This window comes from Aquarana catesbeiana, linkage group LG02 (assembly GCF_042186555.1).
Source record: "Aquarana catesbeiana isolate 2022-GZ linkage group LG02, ASM4218655v1, whole genome shotgun sequence".
Lineage (NCBI taxonomy): Eukaryota > Metazoa > Chordata > Amphibia > Anura > Ranidae > Aquarana > Aquarana catesbeiana.
In genome coordinates this window covers 396,353,557-396,379,470 of record NC_133325.1, presented here as the reverse complement: position 1 = coordinate 396,379,470, position 25,914 = coordinate 396,353,557, and the positions used below count along the sequence as shown (strand labels likewise).

Sequence of the window (25,914 nt, the reverse complement as noted above, 5' to 3'; positions counted from 1 at the left end):
ACTGGTTGTCCAACCAGTACAGACACATTTATTTTAGCAACTTTCTTATCAACCAAATCAAAATAGCTGTTGAATCAACACGATTAGGTAATGCCAAGACACAGAGGTTCAAATATATGCTTGCTAAACACTTTGTGGTTGAAAAAGCAATGTCATGTACTTTACAAAACTTTATAAATGTAAATGAGGGCAAAAAAAACAAACAAAAAAGCTAATTCCAAACTTTTAGGACTTCAGGGCTCACTCAGTAAGGCACAGCCAAAAAACAAGGATGATCTGCAGTAACCAATAGCAACCAGTTAGTGAGAGCACAGTTTACTGAAGTCACTTTATTTAAAAAGGCGACTGACATCTGAATGGAGTTCAGCTGTGTGCTAATAAAGTGTCACATTGTCTCAGAATGAATAGACCTGTTTCAGGAATCCCCCAGAGTTTGTTGGAGAGCATATCAAAATAAGCAGTATTATTGAAATTTATGCTGGACTTCTCAGCGGATTTCATGGATGTTTTCCTACTAAACACAACAAAACAATTGAACATATTTGATCAACAGATTTTATTTTCTTACCTGAGGCTATTTAGGTCAAGGTCATCTGTATCAAAATCTAGCAGTGGTTGAGGGATGTCACTTGGGCCATGTGAGTGAAGAACAGAAGAACTAGAAGAAATCACTGTTGTTTGTCCAGAGGGATGGATAGTTTTAAATTGAAATTGAGGTCCCATCCATAGACGTCTGTGAGGTCCAGTGTGAGTCACTATTTCAACCTGTGAAAATAAAAAAAAATAAAAAAAACAATTCCATTGGTGTACAATGTGGCGGGATTCTAGAAGAAACAAAAGGCATCCAATAAAATGTCAGAGCAATCCATAACAATATCTCATAATTCTCAAGTGTATGAGCAGGTACTTGCATACAAATACTGCTGTATAAGGCTGTGGTGTGATAAAATTAAAGGGAAACAATGGCCAAAGCATTTACTTCAGTTTCAAATAAAGTGGGGAAACATTAGCACCTTAGCCAAGTGCTTAGGGCCACAGTGTCCTATTTAGGAATTTTTAAATTAACGGTAACAGTAAATGCATAAAGGTCCTTTACTGAAAAAGGCTAAATGACTCATTAATTGCACCCATAGTAGCAGAAAGGTAGGTGAAAAAAATGGAGTGTTGAATGTACCTAAACACTCAGATGAGAAGAGAGTCCCCTTATAGGTTTAGTTGACTAAGCTGTCAAAGGGTGAAATGCGCCAAAGGGATAGTTCTCAGGTGGGTAAAGAATACCCATTTGGCTCAACAAAGAAGTTAGTCATTGGTGTGCAGTCCTTTGTTTCTTGTATGGATGACACACAGAGCATGGCCGGGTGTCTGTGGCTGGCACCCAACCTTTGGAGTTTGGAGTGGTATGGTTTCCCTGCAACTCTACTAATTTTAGTCATTGGAGTTACCAATTAGGGATTGCTGTATTCTCTTTGATAAATGTAGCTTTTTTGGCTTATAGCTGGTGAATTATTGCATATCAGGTTTTAAATTGTAAACCAGGCCATTTTTTTCAGTTCTAGATACAGTGGGGCATAGTTTGGGCCTCTGCCAGAGTTGTTTTGCTTCAGTATATTGAACTTTGTTAGTAGGATTTTCCCCTGCTTGCTGTCATGGTGGCAATGTTACATTTCCAACAGTAAAGCAGACATAAATAAACATTCTTAGGGGAAGGATAGAACCCCTGTCAACTTTGCTTTATTACTGTCTGTGTACAATGTGTTAATCTGTACATGAAGAGGTGAAAAGCAAGAATTTGTAATAGACATAGTGATGATGAGACAATGCAAACAGACCAAAAGTCCAAATAATGCAAATTCAGCATACCTAAAAATCAATTTTGTGCTTAGGAAAGTAATGGTAGCATATTAAAGCATATCTGTAACAAGCCAAATGTGTCAACTGTTAGCTTCAAGAGAACACGGTGCTTGTGCACTGAAAACTACAAGTATTGTACTGTTTCAAAAGGGATTATGTCATAAACCCAATACCTGCCTGCTGGAAGCTAGCACTGTCTAACTTTTCAAGTAACATACTAGTCAGTTTACCCACAATGATGCCAAACAGATTTTTCACTGCCTTGGAATTAGCAAGCAGCTTGTGAGTGGGTTAGTGGTAGCCTCCATCTGAAAGGTTGATGACAGATTCTCTTTAAATATTTATTGATTTAGTGCAAATAACTACCATGCTTCATAATATATGGAAAGAATGATCTTTAAAGGAAATTGTAACACTTTTTGGAAAACAGTGTGTGCAATAAACACCTTAATCCGATGGTTTCTGAATGTACTTTTTGCTACATTAGGTTAAACTTGTCACTGGTAAGTTTTTAGAAAAGGTCACATACAAAAGTATAGACTTACATTTGTCACACAAAATGTTCCATATCTGTTTAATTATGAATATACAATTGTGTGACCAATGATCTTACATTTTGGAAACCACCAATTCACAGAAAAAAATCCTAATCTTATTTTAGATATGACATTTTTCAAATCCATCAATAAGTATTGATATTTGTAAAACAAATTCAATTTAACATGATTTTGGCCTAGAGGTCAGAAAATAAATACGGAAATAGGCATCAAGCTGTAAACATATCAGTAGCACATATACTTTTCCATGTGCAGGTAAACCTGTTGATTAATTAAAGAATTCAAAGAAGTTCACTTTTTCCACATTTTGTTATGTTACAGCCTTATTCCAAAATGAATTAAATTCATTATTTTTCTAAAAATTCTACAAACTATACCCCATAATGACAACGTGAACAAAGTTTGTTTGAAATCTTTGCAAATTTATTAAAAATTAAAAAAAAAAATCACATATACAGAAGTATTCACAGCCTTTGCTCAATACTTTGTTGAAGCACCTTTGGCACCAATTACAGCCTAAAGTCTTTTTGACTAGGATGCTACAAGCTTGGCACACCTATTTTTGGGCAGTTTCTCCCATTCTTCTTTGCAGGACCTCTCAAGCTCCATCAGGTTGGATGGGGAACGTCTGTGCGCAGTCATTTTCAGATCTCTCCAGAGATGCTCAATCGGGTTCAAGTCTAGGCTCTGGCTGGACCACTCAAGGACATTCACAGAGTTGTCCCATAGCCACTCCTTTGTTATCTTGGCTGTGTGCTTAGGTCATTGTCCTGTTGGAAGATGAACCTTCGCCCCAGTCTGAGGTCCAGAGTGCTCTGGAGCAGGTTTTCATCAAGGATGTCTCTGTACATTAATGCATTCATCTTTCCCTGAAAGTCCTTCAGGTGCCTTTTGGCAAACACATGGTGAGCTGTTATGTGCCTTTTTACTGAGGAGCGGCATCCGACTGGCCACTCTACCATACAGGCCTGATTGGTGGAGTGCTACAGAGATTGTTGTTCTTCTGGAAGGTTCTCCTCTCCACAGAGAAACACTGGAGCTCTGTCAGAGTGACCATCAGGTTTTTGGTCACCTCCCTGACTAAGGCCCTTCACCCCCGATCGTTTGGTTTGACCTGGCGGCCCACTCTAGAAAGAGTCCTGGTGGTTCCAAACTTCTTCTATGTATGGATGATGGAGGTCACCGTGCTCATTGGGACCTTCAATGCTGCAGAAAGTTTTCTGTACCCTTCCCCCCTTCCCCAGATCTGTGCCTCAATACGAACCTGTCTCGGAGGTCTACGGACAATTACTTGGATTTCATGGCTTGGTTTGTGCTCTGACATGCACTGTTAACTGTGGGACCTTATGTAGACAGATGTGTGCCTTTCCAAATCATGTCCAATCAACTGAATTTACAACAGGTAGACACCAATCAAGCTGTAGAAACATCTCAAAGATGACCAGTGGAAACAGGATGCACCTGAACTCAATTTTTGAGGATTTTTTCGTTTTTTTTGTTTTTTATTTTTAATACATTTGCAAAGATTTCAAACGAACTTCTTTCACGGTGTCATTATGGGGTATTGTTTGTAGAATTTTGAGGATAATAATGAATACAATACATTTTGGAATAAGGCTGTAACATAACAAAATGTGGAAAAAGTGAAGTGCTGTGAATACTTACAGGATGCACTTTATATGCAACATACGCAAACCTAAAAATGATTTATATCTGGTTGTTCTGCTAAACTATTAGCTATCTACCTTGAAGAGTTCCCTTCTACAGTCCTGGAGAAAAGGGATGTGTATGTTGGTCCCCTGATAGATGATCAATGGTAGCAAGCCTTGCGGGCGGTGCCACTGTGCTCACTAAATCACCCACAGCGGCTTACTCAATTATACATCTTATTACGATCTCATTATAATACTGCTAGGCTTTTCAAAATGGGTAAAGCACAAGATCCCCTGTGTGGCAACTGTCCTAGGGACCACAGGAATCTTATTAATTAATTGTGGAGGTGCTCAAAATTGCACCGCTATTGGGAGGGCGCACTGAACACTTTAACCACTTAAAGACCGCCTACCGCAGATATACTGCGGCAGAGCGGCTCTATTGTGCAAAACAAAGGACATACCTGTACGTCATGCCATGCAATAGACAGTGGGGGGCGCACGCATGCCAATTGAACAGAGGGGGAGCCAATCAGCAGATACGGCATACCCGATGTCCACCGGCCACCTGCGATCACTCCCCAGAGAGGCAGGACGGCGATCTACCTCTAACAAGGCAGATCACCGTTCTGACAGGATAGAAGATAGAGATCTTGTGTTCCTGCTAAGCAGGAACATCGATATCTGTCCTCATCCAGTCAGACCATCTCCCACACAGTTAGCAAGCACCTCCTAGGGACAAACTCAACTCTTTGATCACCCCTGATGTTAACCCCTCCCCCCACCAGTGTCATTAGTATGTTAACAGTGCATATTTTTAGCATTGATCACTGTAAATATGTCACTGGTTCCCAAAAAAGTGTCAAAAGTGTCAGTTAGGTGTCCGATTTGTCTGCCACAATGCCGCAGTCCCTCTAAAAATCGCTGATCACCACCATTACTAGTAAAAAATTTTTAAAAAATGCCATAAATATATCCCATAGTTTGTAGACGCTATAACTTTTGCAAAACCAATTTATATACGCTTATTGGGATTTATTTTTCCAAAAATATGTAGCAGAATACATATTGGCCTAAATTGATGAAGAAATTCTTTTTTTTACATTTTTTATTGGATGTGTTTTATAGCAGAAAGTAAAAAATTTTTTTTTTTTCAAAATTGTCGCTCTTTTTTTGTTTATAGCACAAAAATAAAAACTGCAGAGGTGATCAAATACCACCAAAAGAAAGCTCTATTTGTAGGAAAAAAGGACATCGACTTTATTTGGGTCGCAGGACTGCGCAACTATCGGTAACGCAGTGCCGTATCGCAAAAAATGGCCTGATCATTAAGGGGGTAAAACCTTCAGGGGCTGAACTGGGTAAATAAAGTGTATTCTTCAAATATTCAGATAGACCCAAAACAGTGAAAACTAGGATTAACAGAGTCTACTGATATGCAAGAATCTACTCGGGAGACTATTACCAAAGCTTTATTCCAAGCCTGAAAGCTGATTTTACTGCACTGGAAATCTGAGAACCAACCCACTCTAAATGAATGGGTTAAGACTTTAGGAGATACTCTCCGACTAGACAATGTATATGTCAGCATAGAGGATGCCCTGGTAAATTTGAAAAAAATTGGGCCAATTGGATGGACATCCCAGGCCTTAGCCCAATGGACTTAGCTCAGGTGTAGCGCAATTAGTCCTGTCACAGATCCCTGTCGCACTCCACTTGAGTGCTTCCGTCAGTACACTGCTTCCTCCAAACTGGACCTTCAGAGATCAGATTTTATAGCTTAATATTGTAACCAAGAACCAGACAAGACTAGCTCAGTTACAAAGCTGGAACATGAACTGTTTATTGAAACACAGGTACACAGAGGTAACAATTGGGACACCCCCCTCATTTGCATTTAGAGTGGGGTAGACTGTCCAATCAGCAGGGAGTATAATACGTTTCTCCCAAGGCAGACACAATAGAACAATGAAATACAGCCACACCCCAAACGACCCAGCAAAGAGTCCACAACAGTATGAGCCGGCTGCTTCATCTTCCTTACTCTCATCTGGCTGCTGGGACAACATGTTTCTGGTACTGTCTCCCAGGTGCACGGATCCTTGCGTGAGAGGAAAGACCACTTCTTCTACCCTGGCTGACCGTTGGGGAAGGAGGACGAACACCTCCTCTCCCTTCTCCCCCTGGATCTTGATCTGCTGCTGGGGAATGACTGCCACCTTCTCACCCTGGGCCTCCAGAACTGCCGCAGTTGTAGTGTAGAGGTCTTGGACCCTCTGTCCAGTTGTCAGCGCTTCAGCTGGAGAAGTTTCTGGTAACTTCATATATGCTGCTGGCAGAAAATTCCATGTCTCTGTCAGTGTTGTGGGAGAAAGGCTGACTTCCTATTCTCTCTGGGAGCCTGAAGCTGCTGTTGGTGCTGGGCAGAGCTCAGTGATGTTTGGCCCTGATGCCAGCTCTTCTGCTGGAGGCTCACCAGGTTGTTCTTCCTCAGCAGAGAAGTCTATTAAATCTCCAGTCTCTGGAACTGGTGTCTGGGGATAGAGGTTCCCCATCTCCTGTCTGTAGAACCCAGAAGATGTTATCGGTGCTGGGCAGAGGTTAGCAAAGCTCTTCCCTGTTATCAGCACTTCAGCTTTGGGGATGGCAATCTCTGGAGTTCCTGCTGCTAATTCTGGACGTGTTTTAGCAGTTCCCTGTATGCCCCTTCCAGATGTTGTTCCTTCCTTAGCAAATATTCCAGGTCCAGTTTAAGCCCTGAGACCCCTGCAAGACTAAGCATAACCTCTCTGTATTCTCACAGGTACTCAAGAGTAGGTTCCCCTTCATAGCCCAAATCTAAACCATCTGTAAGGCTCTCCCACAGCAATCCAGACCCGCCAAAGTCATATCTCTCTGGAGAGCATTCTGTTGTCTCCCCTATATATCCCTGCTCTGCATGCAATTGAAGAGCCCGATATCGATTGTCCAGCTCTATCTCCTGCTGGACAAGCCTGTCCAACTCGGCACCCATTGGTCCTGGGGCCGCTCTTCCACGAATGGCATCCGTAACGCCGTTGGTCACTGGCTCATTGCTCTGGGGTTGGAAAGTACTTGCCCTGGTGTCTACCAGCGACCTTGAGTGCTCCAATCCAGATCTGCACCCGAATCTGCTGCCTGATCTCCAGGTACTAATCCGCAGACACAGACCTGGGGATTGCTGAAAGGGCACTCCGCAGCAGCCCTTGCAACTCTGATGCCAAATACATATCTCCGTTGGGATGACCGAAGTCTGCTATCTGGACCTTGGATCTTGGTGGCGGTTTAGATGTCCCAGACTGCAGGAAGCATCCCACTGCTTGCCACCAATGTCATGGCATCGCATCGCGCTCCACTTCAGTGCTTCCCTCAGTACACTGCGTCCTCCAATCTGGAACTTCAGATATCAGATTTTTCAGCTGAATATTGTAACCAAGAAGCAGACGAGACTAGCTCAGTTACAAAGCTGGAACATGAACTGTTTATTGAAACACAGGTACACAGAGGTAACACTCAGGACAATCCCCCCCCTGCATTCAGGGTGGCGTAGACTGTCCAATCAACAGGGAGAGCTGTTGGAGGAATTCCCCCCTCTCTCCTCACAGCACACACACATACACATCCCATAATACTTTTCTCCCAAGGCCGACAGACACAAATACAGCCACACCCCAAACAACCCAGCAAAGAGTCCACAACAGTATGAGACAATATACAATGTATATTATATATATATAAAACATTCCTGTGTGGTTATACAGTGAGTCCGATTAGTACAGATCAGACTGGGGTTCTTGGTCACCATGTGCTCCTAATAGACACAGGATAACTTAGACATAGGCAATGCATGAGGAGCTGAAGCAAGGGTTTCCCAACCTCTCCAAGGGATTCTGGGTTCCATAAGCCCCCCGCCCAAAGTGACTCCCATCACAAGTCCTATTTATCTTTATTTCAATAATTATTAGCATTAAGATCGTACGTATTTGTTGTAATCCTGTCTTATTACTCTTTGGCTATGATATGCATTTCCTGACTTATCCACTCAGTTTTTCTACGTGAACTTTGGAAGTATTGTTTGTATTTATGCCTTTTTATCTATGCAGATTTCTGTACTACCTCACTTTAACTCTCAGGACCTTAAAGAAGATATCCAATGCTGCTGGAGCCACTGCCATTGAATGTCGACAGCAGCATATTTTCAAAGTTTAATGGGACACATAGTGCTTGTGGGGTTGTCCACAACTGCTCCATGCCCACAGCTCATTACAGTGTAGTAAAGACTGAACATGGAGTGGCGATGTAAATGTCACTTTGTAAGAAAATTAAAGGTACACATAAACAATTAAGATTTAAAAATGTTACAGCACATTGACTTGGGGGAGGATTGAGGAGGATGGGGGAGGATGGGGTGCAACAATTTGTTTGGTAACTAGAATTCTGCTTTAATGTAAAAGACTATGGCCTAAAAGGAAAGCTTCACTCCCCTTTGGGTTATGTAATAAATTCTACATATGTCCACTTGTGAGGCTTCAGGATTATGAGTTTCTCTTGCTGAGTGCTTCAAATTATCACCCAGTTCTATGGGTCTAACACATAGTGAGGACTCAGACAGTCCTATGGCTTTGTCGTGGCAATAAGACCTGTTACTTCCATGTCATGCTCATTTCCAGAGATAGAAACCTATGCTCTTACACAAAAGTGTTCTTAAAAAAAAGAGGACCAAACAAGAAAATATAGGTATAAGATGAGTTTTAATTGGTGATGGGGAGAGTGCTGTAGTAAGGCTAGAACCTGACCAGTATGTGCTGAAGGTATATACTGGGGCAGAGGTGATTGGTTAAATGGCAGGAGTGTAAAAAGATAAGCAACATGGACAACATTATGGCAGTATTTTGGCAAAGGGGTTATAGGTCTCAAAGAGGGGCCCTATGTTATGCATAAAAGGGCTATGTAGTCTATGTTCACCTACCAATTGCATCTTATGCCACTGACTGACTGTAAATGGAAATGCACAATGGGAGCACTTTTGATCTACAATCTTATAGTTTTAAAAGTCAACACATTCTGCTACTACATACAATTATGTTGGCCAGATTTAGAAAATCATGGTGTACATTTTTTAAGCCCCTAAGATTAAGTTCAGTTTATTTTACATTTAGTTCTCCATTTTTTCCTATTAAACTGACACAGCTGAGCAAATATATTCAAATTTGAAAGGGACTTAAATATTTTTTATTAATATGCAAGAAATTCATATATAACACAGAATGTTAATGAATACTATTTTAGAAAGTAAATAGTATTGTGGTTTGTGCAAGCTATGGTTACATGTAGTATAACAGCGCATACACATGTTTCCTTTAAAAAGAGCTTCACAGAGTATGAAGGACATAAAACAATAATGAAAAATAGCTGAAAGGAACATTTTTACTACAAAAAGTGTGTAATATATTTCTATTAGTTCCATCAGAGGTTCCCAATTTTACCTCAGTAGTATATAACAGTTTTGTGACATAATTGTACAAGAAAAATTGTATATATTATTTGTGACCTTTGTATCCAAAGCTTTTGACCACTATGTTTTTGCAGTTATACTATCAGTTTTTTTGTTTTTTTATACACTATACCAGCATGGCATCTCAATTTAGTGAGAAAAACCTCTGCAATCTTAAGAACACTAACCCATGCTTATGTATTTAAGAAGAAATGCTTGAGTTCAAAGGAGAAGTTATGTACTAGAACTTGCAATACCACATTCGAGGAAGAGCCAGGTGTCGTCACTTCCAGTTCGGAACCAAAATGAAAAGTCGATATTATACTGTATTTCTCTATGCTGTGATAGAGTCTATGACTCTTTTTTTATGTGTGTGCTTTATTATGTTTTTTTTTAATTGTTTTTTAATGATTGCAAATAAAAATTAGCTACACCATTGGGGGATTTTCCTCTTCTGTGGATACCACTTCTAGCCACCAGCATGATTGAAAGGGACCTGCATAGTTTATAGATATATATATATCTATATAGAGATATAGATATATATAGATATATATCTATATATATCTATATATATCTATAGATCTATATAGATATATATATCTATATATATCTATCTATATATATAGATATATAGATATATCTATCTATATATCTATATATATAGATAGATATATCTATCTATATATATTTATATAGATAGATATATCTATAAATATATCTCACACAATTGAGTACACCCTTCACATTTTTGTAAATATTTTATTATACCTTTTCATGTGACAACACTGAAGAAATTACACTTTGCTACACTGTAAAGTAGTGAGTGTACAGATTGTATAACAGTGTAAATTTGCTATCCCCTCAAAATAACTCACAGCCATTAATGAAGAGTTTTTACAAAAAATAGGGGTAAGTGGCGCTACCTTTTTTGGGGTATCTGGTGTGAAAAATAGTGCTAAGTGTGTCATTAAGAGCGAAACCGCTCTAAAGGTGATCCATAACTCAAATGAAATATAAATATAATAAATATACTACTGCATAAATGTGTCCCCACCTATTTGTGAAAAAGGGGAATCTAATCTCCAGAGATCCCCTTTGAGAATATGTATATGTTTTATATTAGTTCACGTATGATCAACCAACTGGTTTGATACACATATTCTCAAAGGGGATCTCTGGAGATTAGATTCCCCTTTTTCACAAATAGGTGGGGACACATTTATGCAGTAGTATATTTATTATATTTATATTTCATTTGAGTTATGGATCACCTTTAGAGCGGTTTCGCTCTTAATGACACACTTAGCACTATTTTTCACACCAGATACCCCAAAAAAGGTAGCGCCACTTACCCCTATTTTTTGTAAAAACTCTTCAGTATTAGCTACCCTCTAGTAGGGTTGTGTAAGGGGAGGCTGCACACCTAAGTCTGTGAGCGCGGAAATCCCTGTATTTTATTTATTTTCACAGCCATTAATGTCTAAACCGCTAGCAACAAAAGTGAGTACAGCCCTAAGTGAAAATGTCCAAATTGGGCCCAAAGTGGCAATATTTTGTGTGGCCACCATTATTTTTCAGCACTGCCTTAACCCTCTTGGGCATGGAGTTCACCAGAGCTTCACAAGTTGCCACTGGAGTCCTCTTCCACTCCTCCATGATGATATCACTGAACTGGTGGATGTTAGAGATCTTGCGCTCCTCCGCTTTCAGTTTGAGGATGCCCCACAGATGCTCAATAGGGTTTAGGTCTGGAGACATGCTAGGCCAATCCATTACCTTTACATTCAGCTTATTTAGCAAGGTAGTGGTCACCTTGGAGGTGTGTTTCGGGTCGTTATCATGCTGGAATACTACCCTGCGGCCCAGTCTTCAAAGGGAGGGGATCATGCTTCAGTATGTCACAGTCCATGTTGGCATTCATGGTTCCCTCAATGAATTGCAACTCCCAAGTGTCAGAAACACTCATGCAGCCCCAGACCATGACAATCCCACCATCATGCTCGATTGTAGACAAGACACACTTGTCTTTGTACTCCTCACCTGGTTGCCGCCACACACTCTTGACACCATCTGAACCAAATAAGTTTATTTTGGTCTCATCAGACCACAAGACGTGGTTCCAGTAATCCATGTTCTTAGTCTGCTTATCTTCAGTAAACTGTTTGCGGGCTTTCTTGTGCATCATCTTTAGAAGAGGCTTCCTTCTAGAACGACAGCCATGCAGACCAATTTGATGCAGTGTGCGGCGTATGGTCTGAGCACTGACAGGCTGACCCCCCCACCCCTTCAACCTCTGCAGCACTCATATGTCTATTTCCTAAAGACATCCTCTGGATACGACGCTGACCATGTGCACTCAACTTCTTTGGGCGACCATGGTGAGGCCTGTTCTGAGTGGAATCTGTCCTGTTAAACTGCTGTATGGTCTTGGCCACCGTGCTGCAGCTCAGTTTCAGGGTCTTGGCAATCTTCTTTTAACCTAGGCCATCTTTATGTAGAGCAACAATTCTTTTATTCAGATCCTCAAAGAGTTTTTTTTGCCATGAGGTGCCATGTTGAACTTCCAGTGACCAGTATGAGAGTGATAAAAACCAATTTAACACACCTGCTCCCCATTCACACCTGAGACCTTGTAACACTAATGAGTCACATGACACCGGGAAGGGAAAATGCCTTATTTGGCCCAATTCAGACATTTTCACTCACTCAAGTGTGCTCACTTTTGTTGCCAGTGGTTTAGACATTAATAGCTGTGTGTTGAGTTATTTTGAGGGGACAGCAAATTTACACTGTTATACAAGCTGTACACTCACTACTTTACATTGAAAAGTGTCATTTCTTCAGTGTTGTCACATGAAAAGATATAATAAAATATTTACAAAAATGTGAGGGGTGTACTCACTTTTGTGAGATAATATATATATATATATATATATATATATATATATATATATATATATATATATATATATATATATATATATATATATATATACACACACACACACAGTAGATATAAAAAGTCTACACACCCCTGTTAAAATGTCAGGTTTCTGTGATGTAAAAAAATTGAGACAAATTGAGACTTTAATGTGACCTATAAACTGTACAACTTAGTTGAACTACAAACTGAAATCTTTTAGGTAGAGGGAAAAAAATAATATGGCTGCATAAGTGTGCACAGCCTTAAACTAAGACTTTGTTGAAGCTCCTTTTGATTTTATTACAGCACAGTCTTTTTGGGTATGAGTCTATCAGCATGGCACATCTTGACTTGGCAATATTTGCCCACTCTTCTTTGCAAAAACACTCCAAATCTGTCAGATTGTGAGGGCATCTCCTGTGCACAGCTTTCTTCAGATCACCCCACAGATTTTCAATCAGATTCATATCTGGGCTCTGGCTGGGCCATTCCAAAACTTTAATCCTCCTCTGGTAAAGCCATTCTGTTGTTGATTTGGATGTATGCTTTGGGTCCTTGTCATGCTGAAAGATGAAGTTCCTCTTCATGTTCAGCTTTCTAGCAGAAGCCTGAAGGTTTTGTGTCAGTATTGACTGGTATTTGGAACTGTTCATAATTCCCTCTACCTTGAATAAGGCCCCTGTTCCAGCTGAAGAAAAACAGCCCCAAAGCATGATGCTGCCACCACCATGCTTCACTGTGGTTATGGTGTTCTTTTGGTGATGTGCAGTGTTGTCTTTGCACCGAACATATCTTTTGGAATTATGGCAAAAAATGTTCAACCTTGGTTTCATCAAACTATAACAAATTTTCCCACATGCTTTTGGGAGACTTTAGATGTGTTTTTGCAAAATTTAGCCAGGCTTGGATGTTTTTCTTAGCAAGGAAAGGCTTCCGTCTCACCACTCTACCCCATAGCCCCGACATATGAAGAATACGGGAGATTGTTGTCACATGTACCATACAGTCAGTACTTGCCAGATATTCCTGCAGCTCCTTTAATGTTGCTGTAGGCCTCTTGGCAGCCTCCCTGTCCAGTTTTCTTCTCGTCTTTTCATCAATTTTGGAGGGACATCCAGTTCTTGGTAATGTCACTGTTGTGTCATATTTTCTCCACTTGATGATGACTGTCTTCACTGTGTTCCATTGTATATCCAATTCCTTAGAAATTCTTTTGTATCCTTCTCCTGACTGATACCTTTTAACAATGAGATCTCTCTGATGCTTTGGAAGCTCTCTGCGGACCATGGCTTTGCTGTAGGATGCGACTAAGAAATTGTCAGGAAAGACCTACTAGAACAGCTGAACTTTATTTGGGGTTAATCAGAGACACTTTAAATGATGGCAGGTGTGTACTGACTCCTATTTAACATGAGTTTGAATGTGATTGCTTAATTCTGAACACAGCTACATCCCCAGTTATAAGTGGGTGTGCACACTTATGCAACCACATTATTTTAGTTTTTTTATTTTTACTCCCCCCCCTAAAATATTTCAGTTTGTTTTTCAAATTGAGTTGTACAGTTTATAGGTCACATTAAAGGTGGTGAAATTTTAACAGGGGTGTGTAGACTTTTTATATCCACTGTATATCATACCCTGAGGTGAGTGAGCATTGTGTGTGGTGGTGAAACTCTGTTGTATTGGAGTGCATTGGGTCAAAGGCAAGGATTGTGGAGTGAGCACAGAATGAAAAATGTTTACAATTTTTCGGGGACTTGTCAATCTTACAGCATTGTTGCTGTGTCACAGATGTTTGATGTTTGGGACAGTTTTTTATGGTTTGTTATAAATATCATGATATGATTGTGTATATGTACAGTATGAGCTTGAAATGAGCACTTGCATATCATGTTTGATGGTTAAACATATATAATTGTGATATATACCAGTGTTTTGCATTATTATTCTTTTACGCTAAATTTGCTACGTTATATGGTTTTTTATCACTTTCCTGATATATTCATAGATATATTGAGGTGGATATTGATATTGAGTTTTTGAGCAGCACAGCTGTATTTATTATTTTAGTTATTGTTTGATGTGGAAACACATTATTGGTACCTGCAGCAGCTTATGTTAGCACTTTAGGGAATTGGGGTACAGGTTAGTGGCAGGACATGAGTTAATTTGGCTTACTTTTCCATATTTCACCACAATTGCTAAGCTCTGGGGAAATTTTTCTTGCACAGTCTAACTTGCCTTGCAAAGTGAATAGTATATTTGCTTTAACCCAAATATGTCAATGTTATGTGTCATTTGCTTAAGTATATCCTCTTTATTAGTAAACTCTGTATGAAAGAAGATATGTTTGCCTGTTGGAGTATGTTAAAAATGTAATTTCATGGGGTGCAGTTCGTTTTTCGCATAACTGTATTTGGAGACAACTGAATATTTACAGTGGCAAGAAAAAAGTATGTGCACTCCTTCAAATGAAATGGTTTTCTGCCGTAATTTGCCATCAAACGTGATCTGATCCTCATTTAAGCCACAACAACAGACAAACACAAGGTGCTTAAGCTGATAACACACAAACTATTCTAATTTCTCATGTCTTTATTAAACACCCCATAAAACATTCACAGTGATGAAGGAAAAAGTAAGGTCTGCCATAGATGAAGCGAAAAATCACTTGATTTCCCCAACAACACAGTCAGTCAGGGTTGGGGAAGCCAAAATTATATAACAGCCGCTAACAATAATCGCATGTAAAATCCAACAGGCTGGTTGTACCCAAGTTGATCGATCAATTGATCAACTTAGGTACATTTAACCTGTCCTATACATGATTCAAATCTTGGCTGGCTCAGCAGAAACCGACCACAATTAAAAACCACCTATGGTGGGCTTAAGTACAATAATAGCTGGTCAAACCTCCTTTGGCAGCAATGACTTCAAGCAAGGACTTTCAGTAGCTCTAGAACAAAATTGCAAGTTCAGGAGGAATTTTTTGACCATTCCTCTCTACAAAACTAAATACAAAAATTGGGAAATTACCGCGCTAACACATATTGAGCTTTAAATCAACAATTAAATTAAAACTGCAGCTCTACTGTGAGATACACACAGAAATACAAATAAAGGGCAAAAAGAGCTGTGCTAATCTTATTACATTCAATGAACAAATGTGCAAAAATATATGTGAATAGTCCATATAGATCATCAAATCCATTGACCAAAACATTGTAAAGGTAAGTGTCTCTTTAAGTGTTCATTGTGACAATTAAATGAATGTTGTCACACTACGACAAACCAGTGCACCTCCACCACATAGAAGACATGCTTACCAGATGGAAAGCCCATGGAGGGATCACACGCCATGCGGGAAAAAGCCAAACAGACATCTTTATATTCTTATAGGAACCAAGGGGTTAACTCAGTATTCAGTGGACAATAGGCCAGGATACCTGGTAGACATAGTTCAACCAATGAGTAACCTATCCATCACTGATTACAATGGCTCTGGGGTATTCAGCCAAGGCCCCCAAAGATTTTCAAATTTTCCTATCCAACTAACTATTCATGTCAGAGAAGCTGTGGCTAGAGCTCTCTTTCAAGCCAGAAGAGTGGTGCTTTGGTACTGCAATTCTACTGACTCTCTGTCGCACAAAGAGTGGGTACATTGTAGGGGGAAAACTCTCAGATTGGAAAAATACATCTACCAGCACAGGGGATGCCCCCGAAAAATTGAAAATCTTTGGGGACCTTGGCTGGATACCCCAGGGCTGAGTCCATTGGAATTGGTAATGGATAGGTTACTCATTGGTTGAACTATGTCTACCAGATATCCTGGCCTATTGTCCACTAAATGCTGAGATGACCCTTTGGTTCCTGTGAGAATATAAAGATGAACACTTAAAGGGGCACTTCCCTTTACAATTTTTTGGTCAATGGATTTGATAATCTATATGGACAACTTATTCACACACACACACACATATATATATATATATATATATATATATATATATATATATACACACACATTTATCAATTGAATGTAATAAGGTTAGCGCAGCTCTCTTTGCCCTCTTTACAAAACTGTTTCAGCTCAGACACATTTGTATAATGTTTGGTGTGAACGGCTCCCTTGAGGTCATTCCACTGCATCTCTATGGGCTAAGGTCTAGGCTCTGACTGGGCTATTCCAAAAGGTGCATGTTCTTTTTCTGAAACCAGTCTGTAGTGGACTTACTTCAATGCTTAGGATCATTATCCTGCTGCATCACCCAACTTTTATTAAGTTACACTGGCGGACTGCCACCCTGACATTATCCTGTAGAATATTTTGGTAAAATTGGGAATTAATTTTCCCCTTGATGATGGCAGTGGTCCAGGTCTTGAGGCAGCAAAGCAAACCCAAATCACAATGTTCCCTTCACCATACTTCACCTTTAGGATGATGTATTCATGTTGGTAAGATGTGCCCTTTTTGTGCCACACATAGCGCTGAGTATGCTTCACGGAGAATTCAACTCTTGTTTCATAAGTCCACAAAACTTTCTCCCTGTAGCATTGTGATTTGCCAAGGTGTTCTTTGGCAACCTTCAAGCGTGCAGAAATTTTTTTTTTTTGAGAGCAGCAGTTTACTCTGCGGTGTTCTGCCATGGACACCCTGTCTATTTAACCACTTCAGCCCCGGACCATTTGGCTGGCCAAAGACCAGAGAACTTTTTGCGATTCTGCACTGCGTCGTTTTAACTGACAATTGTGCAGTCATGCGACGTGGCTCCCAAACAAAATTGCTGTTCTTTTTTCCCCACAATTAGAGCTTTCTTTTGGTGGTATTTAATCACCTCTGCAGTTTTTATTTTTTGCGCTATAAACAAAAAAAAGCAACAATTTTGAAAAAAAAACGCATTATTTTTTACTTTTTGCTATAATAAATATCCCCAAAAATATATAATAAAAAAAAAATTTTTTCCTCAGTTTAGGCCGATAAGTATTCTTCTACATATTTTTGGTAAAAAAAAAACGCAATAAGCGTGATTGGTTTGCTCAAAAGTTATAGCGTCTACAAAATAGGGGATAGTTTTATGGCATTTTTATTAATAATTTTTTTTTTACTAGTAATGGCGGTGATCAGTGATTTTTATCATGACTGAGACATTATGGCGGACACATCAGACAATTTTGACACATTTTTGGGACCATTCACACATATACAGCCATCAGTGCGATTAAAAATGCATTGATCACTGTGTAAATGTGACTGGCAGTGAAGGGGTTCACACTAGGTGGCGCTGTAGGGGTTAAGTGTGTCCTAGGCAGAACGGGGAAATGCTTGTTTACATTAGATTACATTTGATCCTACATTTCATTTGATCCTACTCACGGAGATCGTGGCGGGTGCGCGCGCTGCCGGCGGCGTGCACGCGATGGCACGGCGGCAAATTCAAAGGGACGTACAGGTATGCCCATTTGCGCAGCCGTGCCATTCTGTCGACGTATGCAGCGGTCGGGAACCGGTTAAAGACCTACGTATGGTAGATGCATGAACAATGATTGTCAGTACCATTGAGGTATTTGAGCCTTTAGCTGTTAATCAAGGGTTTTTCCTTACCTCACTGAGGATTCTGCATTGTGCCTTGGGAGTCATTTTGGCTGGGTGCCCATTTTTAGGAAAAGTAGCCACAGTACTAAACTGTCTCCATTTATAGACAATTTGTCTAACTGTCAACTGATGGATTCCTATACACTTTGAAATGGCTGTATATCCCTTTCCAGCCTTATGCAGATCAACTACTCTTGAGCGTATATATTCAGAGAGCTTCTTTTTGCAAGGCATGATTTACATCAGCTGATGCTTTCTTTGAACAGCAATCTTAACCGCTTTAGCCCCGGAAGATTTGCCTGCTCAATGACCAGGCCATTTTTTGCGATTCAGCACTGCGTCAATTTAACTGACAATTGCGCGGTTGTGCAACACTGTACCCAAACAAAATTGACGTCCTCCCAATAGAGCTTTCTTTTGGTGGTACTAGATCACCTCTGCAGTTTTTATTTTTTGCACTATAAACAAAAGAAGAGCGACAATTTTGAAAAAACACAATATCTTTTACTTTTTGCTATAATAAATATCCCACATTTTTTATTAAAAAAAACACAATTTTTTTCCTCAGTTTAGGCCGATATATATTCTTCTACATATTTTTGGTAAAAAAAAAGAAAAAATTGCAATAAGCGTATACTGATTGGTTTGCACAAAAGTTATAGCGTCTACAAAATAGGGGATAGATTTATGGCGTTTTTATTATTATTATTTTTTTACTAATAATGGCGGCGATCTGTGATTTTTATCAGGACTGCAACATTATAGTGAACACATAAGACACCTTTGACACATTTTTGAAATCATTGACAATTATACAGCGATCAGTGATATAAAAATGCACTGATTACTGTGTAATTGTCACTGGCAAGGAAGGGGTTAACATTTGCATTTTTGCATTCATCATGCAGGAAGCTGCGCATGGGACGTACTTGGACAACATGACAATGATCCAAAACACAACGCTAAGTCATTGGCTACAGCAGAATAAAATGAAGGTTCTGGAGTGGCCATCTCAGTCTCCTGACCTCAATATCATTGAGCCACTCTGGGGAGATCTCAAACGTGCAGTTCATGCAAGACAGCCCAAGAATTTACAGGAACTGGAGGCTTTTTGCCAAGAGGAATGGGCAGCTTTACCATCTGATAAGATAAAGAGCCTCATCCACAAATACCACAAAAGACTTCAAGCTGTCATTGATGTTAAAGGGGGCAATACATGGTATTAAGAACTGGGGTATGTAAACTTTTGATCAGGGTAATTTGTTCTTAATTTATTATCATAGTTTCTGTTGCCATTATGATTTAAAAAGAGTAAACACAGTTGATTGATAATAAATGGCTTCAGCCAAACACTAACCATGAGTGGAAAAAAATGTTTTTGTGTTATCATTCATATTCTCTGAAAAATGGCCAAGAAATCATAAGTTCTGCCAGGGTATGTAAACTTATGAGCACAACTCTCTCTCTCTCTCTCTCTCTATATATATATATATATTTTTTTTTTTTTTTTTTTATTAAAACATGTTAAGTGAAAATGAAGAACTTGAAGGTACTCAAATAAGCCCAGTAATTTTCTCAGACACGCCAATTCTTTTGGCAAACTAGCAGTATATATGTCAGAAGCACAGCCATTATTTGTTATTGAGGACCACATTCCCTTTTCATAACTGCTCATGGGATCAGGCATGCAGATGATACCAGGGTATTTGACTGCCCAGGTATTTCATTATTCAATCTCAATACATTGGACAGAATAAATTTAAAATGTAGCATGAAAAATGTGTTCTCAACAAATTCAAATGTCAGTTGTAGTTATATCTCACTGAACAGTCCACAATAACTCCTTGTGCCCATTACTTCTAATAATGCATGTTGCTTTGTGTCAACACCTGACACCTGCCTTAGTACATACACATTGCACAAGAACAGTGCCTGTGGAAACATTTGTTTCCCTCCAGTTATGCATTATTCCCTTAGATCCTAGCATCTCCAGGCAAGAATTTTGAATATGCTGCTGGATTTATGAGCCTTGAAGGCTCCGAGCATACAGAAGGCTCTCTCCTACTACCTTTTGTTTCTCACCATTCCTTGGTTTGCCCAAAGAGATTTCAGCTTCTTTCATAGCCCATACCTCTGAAGCAGTGCAAATTAGGCCACAGATAAAGCATCCTGTATATTTTAAGCTCAGAACCATCAGTGTCACAGAGCCAAGAGGTAAACAGATGCCTTTGCAGTTTAATCGAGGCTATGGCCAGATGTTCCTATTCACTCTCCTGTTGTGTGCAGGACAAACATATTGTATCTACTTCACACTGACAACACACATTACCCACTATTCTAACTGAAAGGTTGAAGTGAAGGGCAGACTTTCTCAACGCATTCTGTTAGCCTTGATGACATACGTATAATGTTAGAAAGAAAGCTAAAAAACAAGTATAGTGAAAAGAGCTGGATAGCGCTGGCAAGAATAAAACTTTTCAATTCGCCCATTGGAAGTTGCAGCTCTTTACAGTTGGCACTTCCAGTGTGTTTATTCACTCCTGTTCTGTGGTCAGATTAGTCTAGATGGCTGTCAAGTAAGTAATGTATATAATGTACTGGGTCGAGTAACGGTGGAAGAAAGCGAGGATTAAGCTAAGTGAAGAAAGGAAGGCAATGTAAAAATGATTTGGTTGCATTTTTACATTTTTCAGTAAATCATACAATAAAAACAGACTAGCAGATACAGCTTTTATTTTTATTTTTCACTTAAAGGAGTATTTAGGGGAAAGAATAAGGTTGTTGTTAATATACAGTATAATATATACTGTTTCATTATACTGCTATTGTCCTAGAGGATGTTAAAAAATGAAAGGTGACACTTGACATGCCGTAACATCCAAACTGTTTACCACCTATCTTGTTTTGAGAGTTATTTTACTGAAACAGGCATGGACTGTTGGAGGTAATCTTTAATGCTAGTATAATGCAATAATGTAAGATGTCCTTTAGATCAGATAGGACTTAGGCTTAAAATTGGAGGTCATGGAGAAATCTCTCCAATGGGTTACATGCAACAAACCAACTTCTTTTAACTTGTTTTATTTATCAACAGTCCACTGCTGCCTCTGTCTCCTGCTGCTCTCTGAAGACCAAGAACCGAGCGACCAGTGGTCTTTGATCGCTTGGTTCTCAGGTCTTCAGAGAGCAGTGAGCCGTTTGATTGTCAGTAAATGGCTCTCTGCTCCTCCAGTGCTCACTGGAGCACCAGGCTGTGCAGGGGGTGGGAGCAGCTGGCTCAGACTCTTAGCGGCCCACTGAGAGCCTGAGCCAGTTGCTGGTCCAGGCATTTTGGTGGATCCCAACATTAATGTCAGAATCGCTCCAGAGTCTTGACTGGTGACGTCAGGTGAGGGCAAACTTTAGCCCACTGTAGGCTGAATCTGGGTCACAGGAGTACAGAACTAAGTGCACTCCTTTGACCCACAGGAGAAGTAGGACCAAAAGAGCTTTGGCCCTACTTCTCCTTTAAGAATTATGCTATGTACAATCATGTGTTACATATATTGATTATATTTGAACTCTTATTTATTTAAATCTGGAAGTCAAGGGGGTTAAATATCCATCAGGTTTATATTATCTCCCTAATGGGGACGCAGACAGCAATACATACCTGAAAGAAGTTCTAATCTATCCCAATTCATTCCAAAGCTTTAAACAAACTGGTCTGAGAAATACCTTATTGAAAATGCATGAATAGGCTTGGCCATTGGTTTAATAGGACTTAGGCTTTAAAATGAAGAGTTATCTGCAGATGCCTTCAGGTGATTGGACACTGGAAAAAAACTGCTGGTAAATTCCCAATATAATCCCTACTACTACTCCCAGCTAGCCAGTTTTGTGGCAAGCATGATGGGAAATGGGTACTACCAAGGAGTCAACCGATCCAGAAGCTATAGAAAAGATGATGTGTCTATGGTGCAGCCAGTTTCTGATATAAGAATCACCATGGACAAAAATTCATAGAAAGAAAAAACCTCTATATTGGAAAGAATGCATATCTCAGTAGAAAGAAGAGCTCCATCATCTAATGACACTAGAAAGAGGGAAAGTGCTGGAGCTGCTCCAAACATACTCTATAGCACTAAAAAATCGAGGACTATCTCGGTACCCAAGGATTGAACCAGTTAAAAGGACAATTAAACAATTTATTAGAAAATAGACAAGGTTAAAAACAGTCGGTACAAAGATACATACACTGTGCACACAGTACCATGCACGGTAATGAAAACAAGTAATGGACACATAGGTCCTAATACAAGAAAACTTAGATGTGTATCCTGACGGAGTCCTTTACATGTTTTGCGGTATCCACCGCTTCTTCAGGAGGGGTCAGTCAGAAAACATCTACATTGAACAATTATACAAATTTCAAGAATTGGTAGATTTGAGTGTAACATACACTTGAGTAGCAATACATACTAGATTAATCTTGGACCCAAGTTTTCTTGTATTAGGACCTATGTGTCCATTACTTGTTTTCATTACCGTGCATGATACTCTGTGCACAGTGTATGTATCTTTGTACCAACTGTTTTTAACCTTGTCTATTTTCTAATAAATTGTTTAATTGTCCTTTTAACTGGTTCAATCCTTGGGTACAGAGATAGTCCTGGAATTTTTAGTGCTATAGGAATATGTTTGGAGCATCTCCAGGCACTTTCCCTCTTTCCAATATCCATATTTAAGGATGATGGTACCCCTTATCACCTTGAATGAGGCTTCATTTACTACCTAAGGACACTAGCCAAAAACGTAGGCTAGCTGGGAGATGGGGGGGTTGTATGGGAAAGGTCCTAGCATTTTTTTTTTTGCCAGTGTCCAATCACCTAAAGGTAGCTGCATATAACCTAGTTGTAAGGATTTAAAGAAGCCTGCAACCTGTAATGTAGAATCAGGAAATACAGGTTTATATAAAATACTAATAGAAAAAATGAGGGGAAAAAAAAAAAACGTAATATATTGAAAAGCTTCTGTAAAAGTCTGAAAAAGTTAAAAACAGTAAAATGTCTCCAGCCATACCAAATTCATAGTCTGATTTTAAACGCCTCAGGATGTTTTCTGAGAACTACTGCCATCAATTTGTTTTATTAAAAATCACAGTAACTCTCTGTATACAGCACTTTGCCTGTAATAAAGTGACATGTTATGATAAACTTTTGAGGCTTGAAGTTCTTAACATTCTCCTGTGAGAAGGACATTAGGTCAGTTTAACTTCTTGGTTTTTTTTTCTTATATTTTGTTTTTTTCCTGTCTGAGAACACAATTACAGCCAACATATTTGCTGCAGCAATGCAGGATTCTCAGGCAACTTTATAGGAAACCCTTAAAGAAAATATAATTAAGTGTTCTTTGGGTAAAGACTACATTTCCGCCTACATGCTGCCTACAGCAATGGCTAAGTGTATCTTGTTCACCCCATATAGACAGTCCATTAGAATTTGAAAGAGCGGCAGTTCCCATAGAAAATGGAAACTAGCACTATGTACTGCACTGTATAAAGGTGTTTACTTTAGCAAAAGCATTTCCTTATTATTTTACCCAAGGAACATCATCTGCTCAAAGAGGCATAAGAGGCACACATATTAATCAATGCCAGAGAGGACATATTAGAAGAGAAGCCTAAGAAGAGATATGATAAAGGTTTTAATGTGAGATCACAGAGGAATGCATTTTGTATGGGCTTTAGAAGTACAGAAATAAAAAAGATACTGTATATATTTTTTAGAAAATGTGGATGTGCTTCCTTGTCAGTAGCATTCAGTTTCAATTTTGATATGTACATGAAGGGGTCAGTTTCCCAAAATTTTCCCCTAAGATTCACATAGCATTTGCCAAACACTTAGCATTCACACCATATGTGGTAGGGCTGTGTTGGACATCTACTCCAGCGCAGTCCCACTGCGTGACAAGGCAAAATAACCCCTGTGGCGGTGTGCTGAAAAAAAATAATGCATGCACCACGCGTCTAGCAATTGAACTTTTTGAAATATATGTGTGACACTGAGCCTGGGTTCACACCATAATGCGCTGCGGACCGCACAGGAGTGCTGTGCGTCCCTGTTCACCGTTTCAGGGACGAATCAGGGCCGATTCTATGCCTGAATTCGGCCCTGAAACGCAGCCAAAGACGCACAGCATTTTTGTGCAGTGCGCACCGCAGCCGCCCCGGAGATATGTGAACCTGCTATGCGAATTAGATGTGCGGAAACGCACATCTAATTTACATAGGTGTGAAGCCGGGCTTAATCAAAGCTTGTTTAGAAAAAAGTAAACATCACCACTGCACTAATCTCAGCCAGACCACACCACACACCAACCATCGCGTTGCAATTCAGCAGCTGGTGTGAGCAAGCCCTCATATTTTTTTAAATTCAATAAAAACGTTTTAATCTTTTGTGAAATATGCGTGAATTATGGGTAAAAATGTACATAGATATAGAATACAATAGAGGCAATTTGTTATGTTTCATCCTTACAAATTGTTACCCCACAATAGTATTTAAATGTTAAAGCAATCTGGTATGCCAATCTTCCCTTTATTTCTACTTTTTTATTTCTATCTATCCATTGAGATGAGGGTCACAGATAAGTACCTTGTGATCACCTATGCATTTTGTCTAATTTTTATACTAGATAAAATATTTTGGTCATGCTACCAAAAGCAAAACTCAGATATACACTATATTGTCAAAGATATTGGGACACCTGCCTTTACACGCACACAAACTTTAATGGCATCCCAGTCTTAGTCCATAGGGTTCAATATTGAGTTAACTCACCCTTTGCAGCTATGACAGTTTCAACTCTTCTGAGAAGGCTGTCCACATGGTTTAGGAGTGTGTCTATGGGAATGTTTGACCAAACTCGCTCATCCATGATCAAACTCGCTCATCCATGCCATCCACAAACTCTTCCCACAAAGTTGGGATTGTGAAATTGTCCAAAATGTGTTGGTATGCTGACCCCTTAAGAGTTTCCATCACTGGCACTAAAGGGCCAAGCCCAACCCCTGAAAAACAACCCCACACCATAATCACCCCTCCACCAAATGATTTAGACCAGTGCATATAGGTCCATAAAGACATGGATGAGTGAGAGCGGAGACTGTGAGCCAGGCCTTCTCATCCAACATCAGTGCCTGACCTCTCAAATGCACTTGAGGGCACAGTTTGGGGGTGGCCCCTTCCTGTTCCAACATGACTCCCCACCAGTGCACAAAGCAAGGTCCGTAAAGACATGGATGAGCAAGTTTGGGGTGGAGGAACTTGACTGGCATGCATAAAGTCCTGACCTCAACCCGATAGAACACCTTTGGGATGAATTAGAGTGGAGACTGCAAGCCAGGCCTTCTCGCCCAACAGCAGTGCCTGGCCTCACAAATGTGCTTCTGGAAGAATGGTCAAACATTCCTATAGACACACTCTTAAACCTTGTGGACAGCCTTCCCAGAAGAGCTGAAGCTGTTATAGCTGCAAAAGGTGGGCCAACTCAACACTAAACCCTACGGACTAAGGCTGGGATGCCATTAAAGTTCATGCGCACGTAAAGGCAGGCGTCCCAAGAATTTTGATAATATAGTGTAAATTTAATATAGAAAAAAATGCATTAATATGATAATAGCAGTGAAACCACGCATTGCCATTTTTCTTTTTTTAACAAAAAAGTTATTAGTTACTTTTTAATGCTGATACTTTCTATCAAAATGAATAGAACTTTTTTTGCACCTAGATAAGTTTGCTAGTAACTGTGAAGTTAGTATCAAGTATAGTATACAGTGGGAA

The 25,914-nt window shown here is 39.6% G+C and overlaps 1 protein-coding gene across 4 annotated transcripts in view; it reads right to left on the bottom strand.

The window, feature by feature from the left end:
* Positions 1–25,914, bottom strand: part of BCAS3 (BCAS3 microtubule associated cell migration factor) — a 1,663,284-nt gene that overhangs the window by 713,112 nt on the left and 924,258 nt on the right. For all 4 annotated transcript variants that reach the window (XM_073615250.1, XM_073615251.1, XM_073615252.1 and 1 more), the window contains one exon: positions 569–765. In XM_073615250.1, the coding sequence (XP_073471351.1) occupies positions 569–765 (197 nt within the window). The remainder of the gene's footprint in view (positions 1–568; positions 766–25,914) is intronic.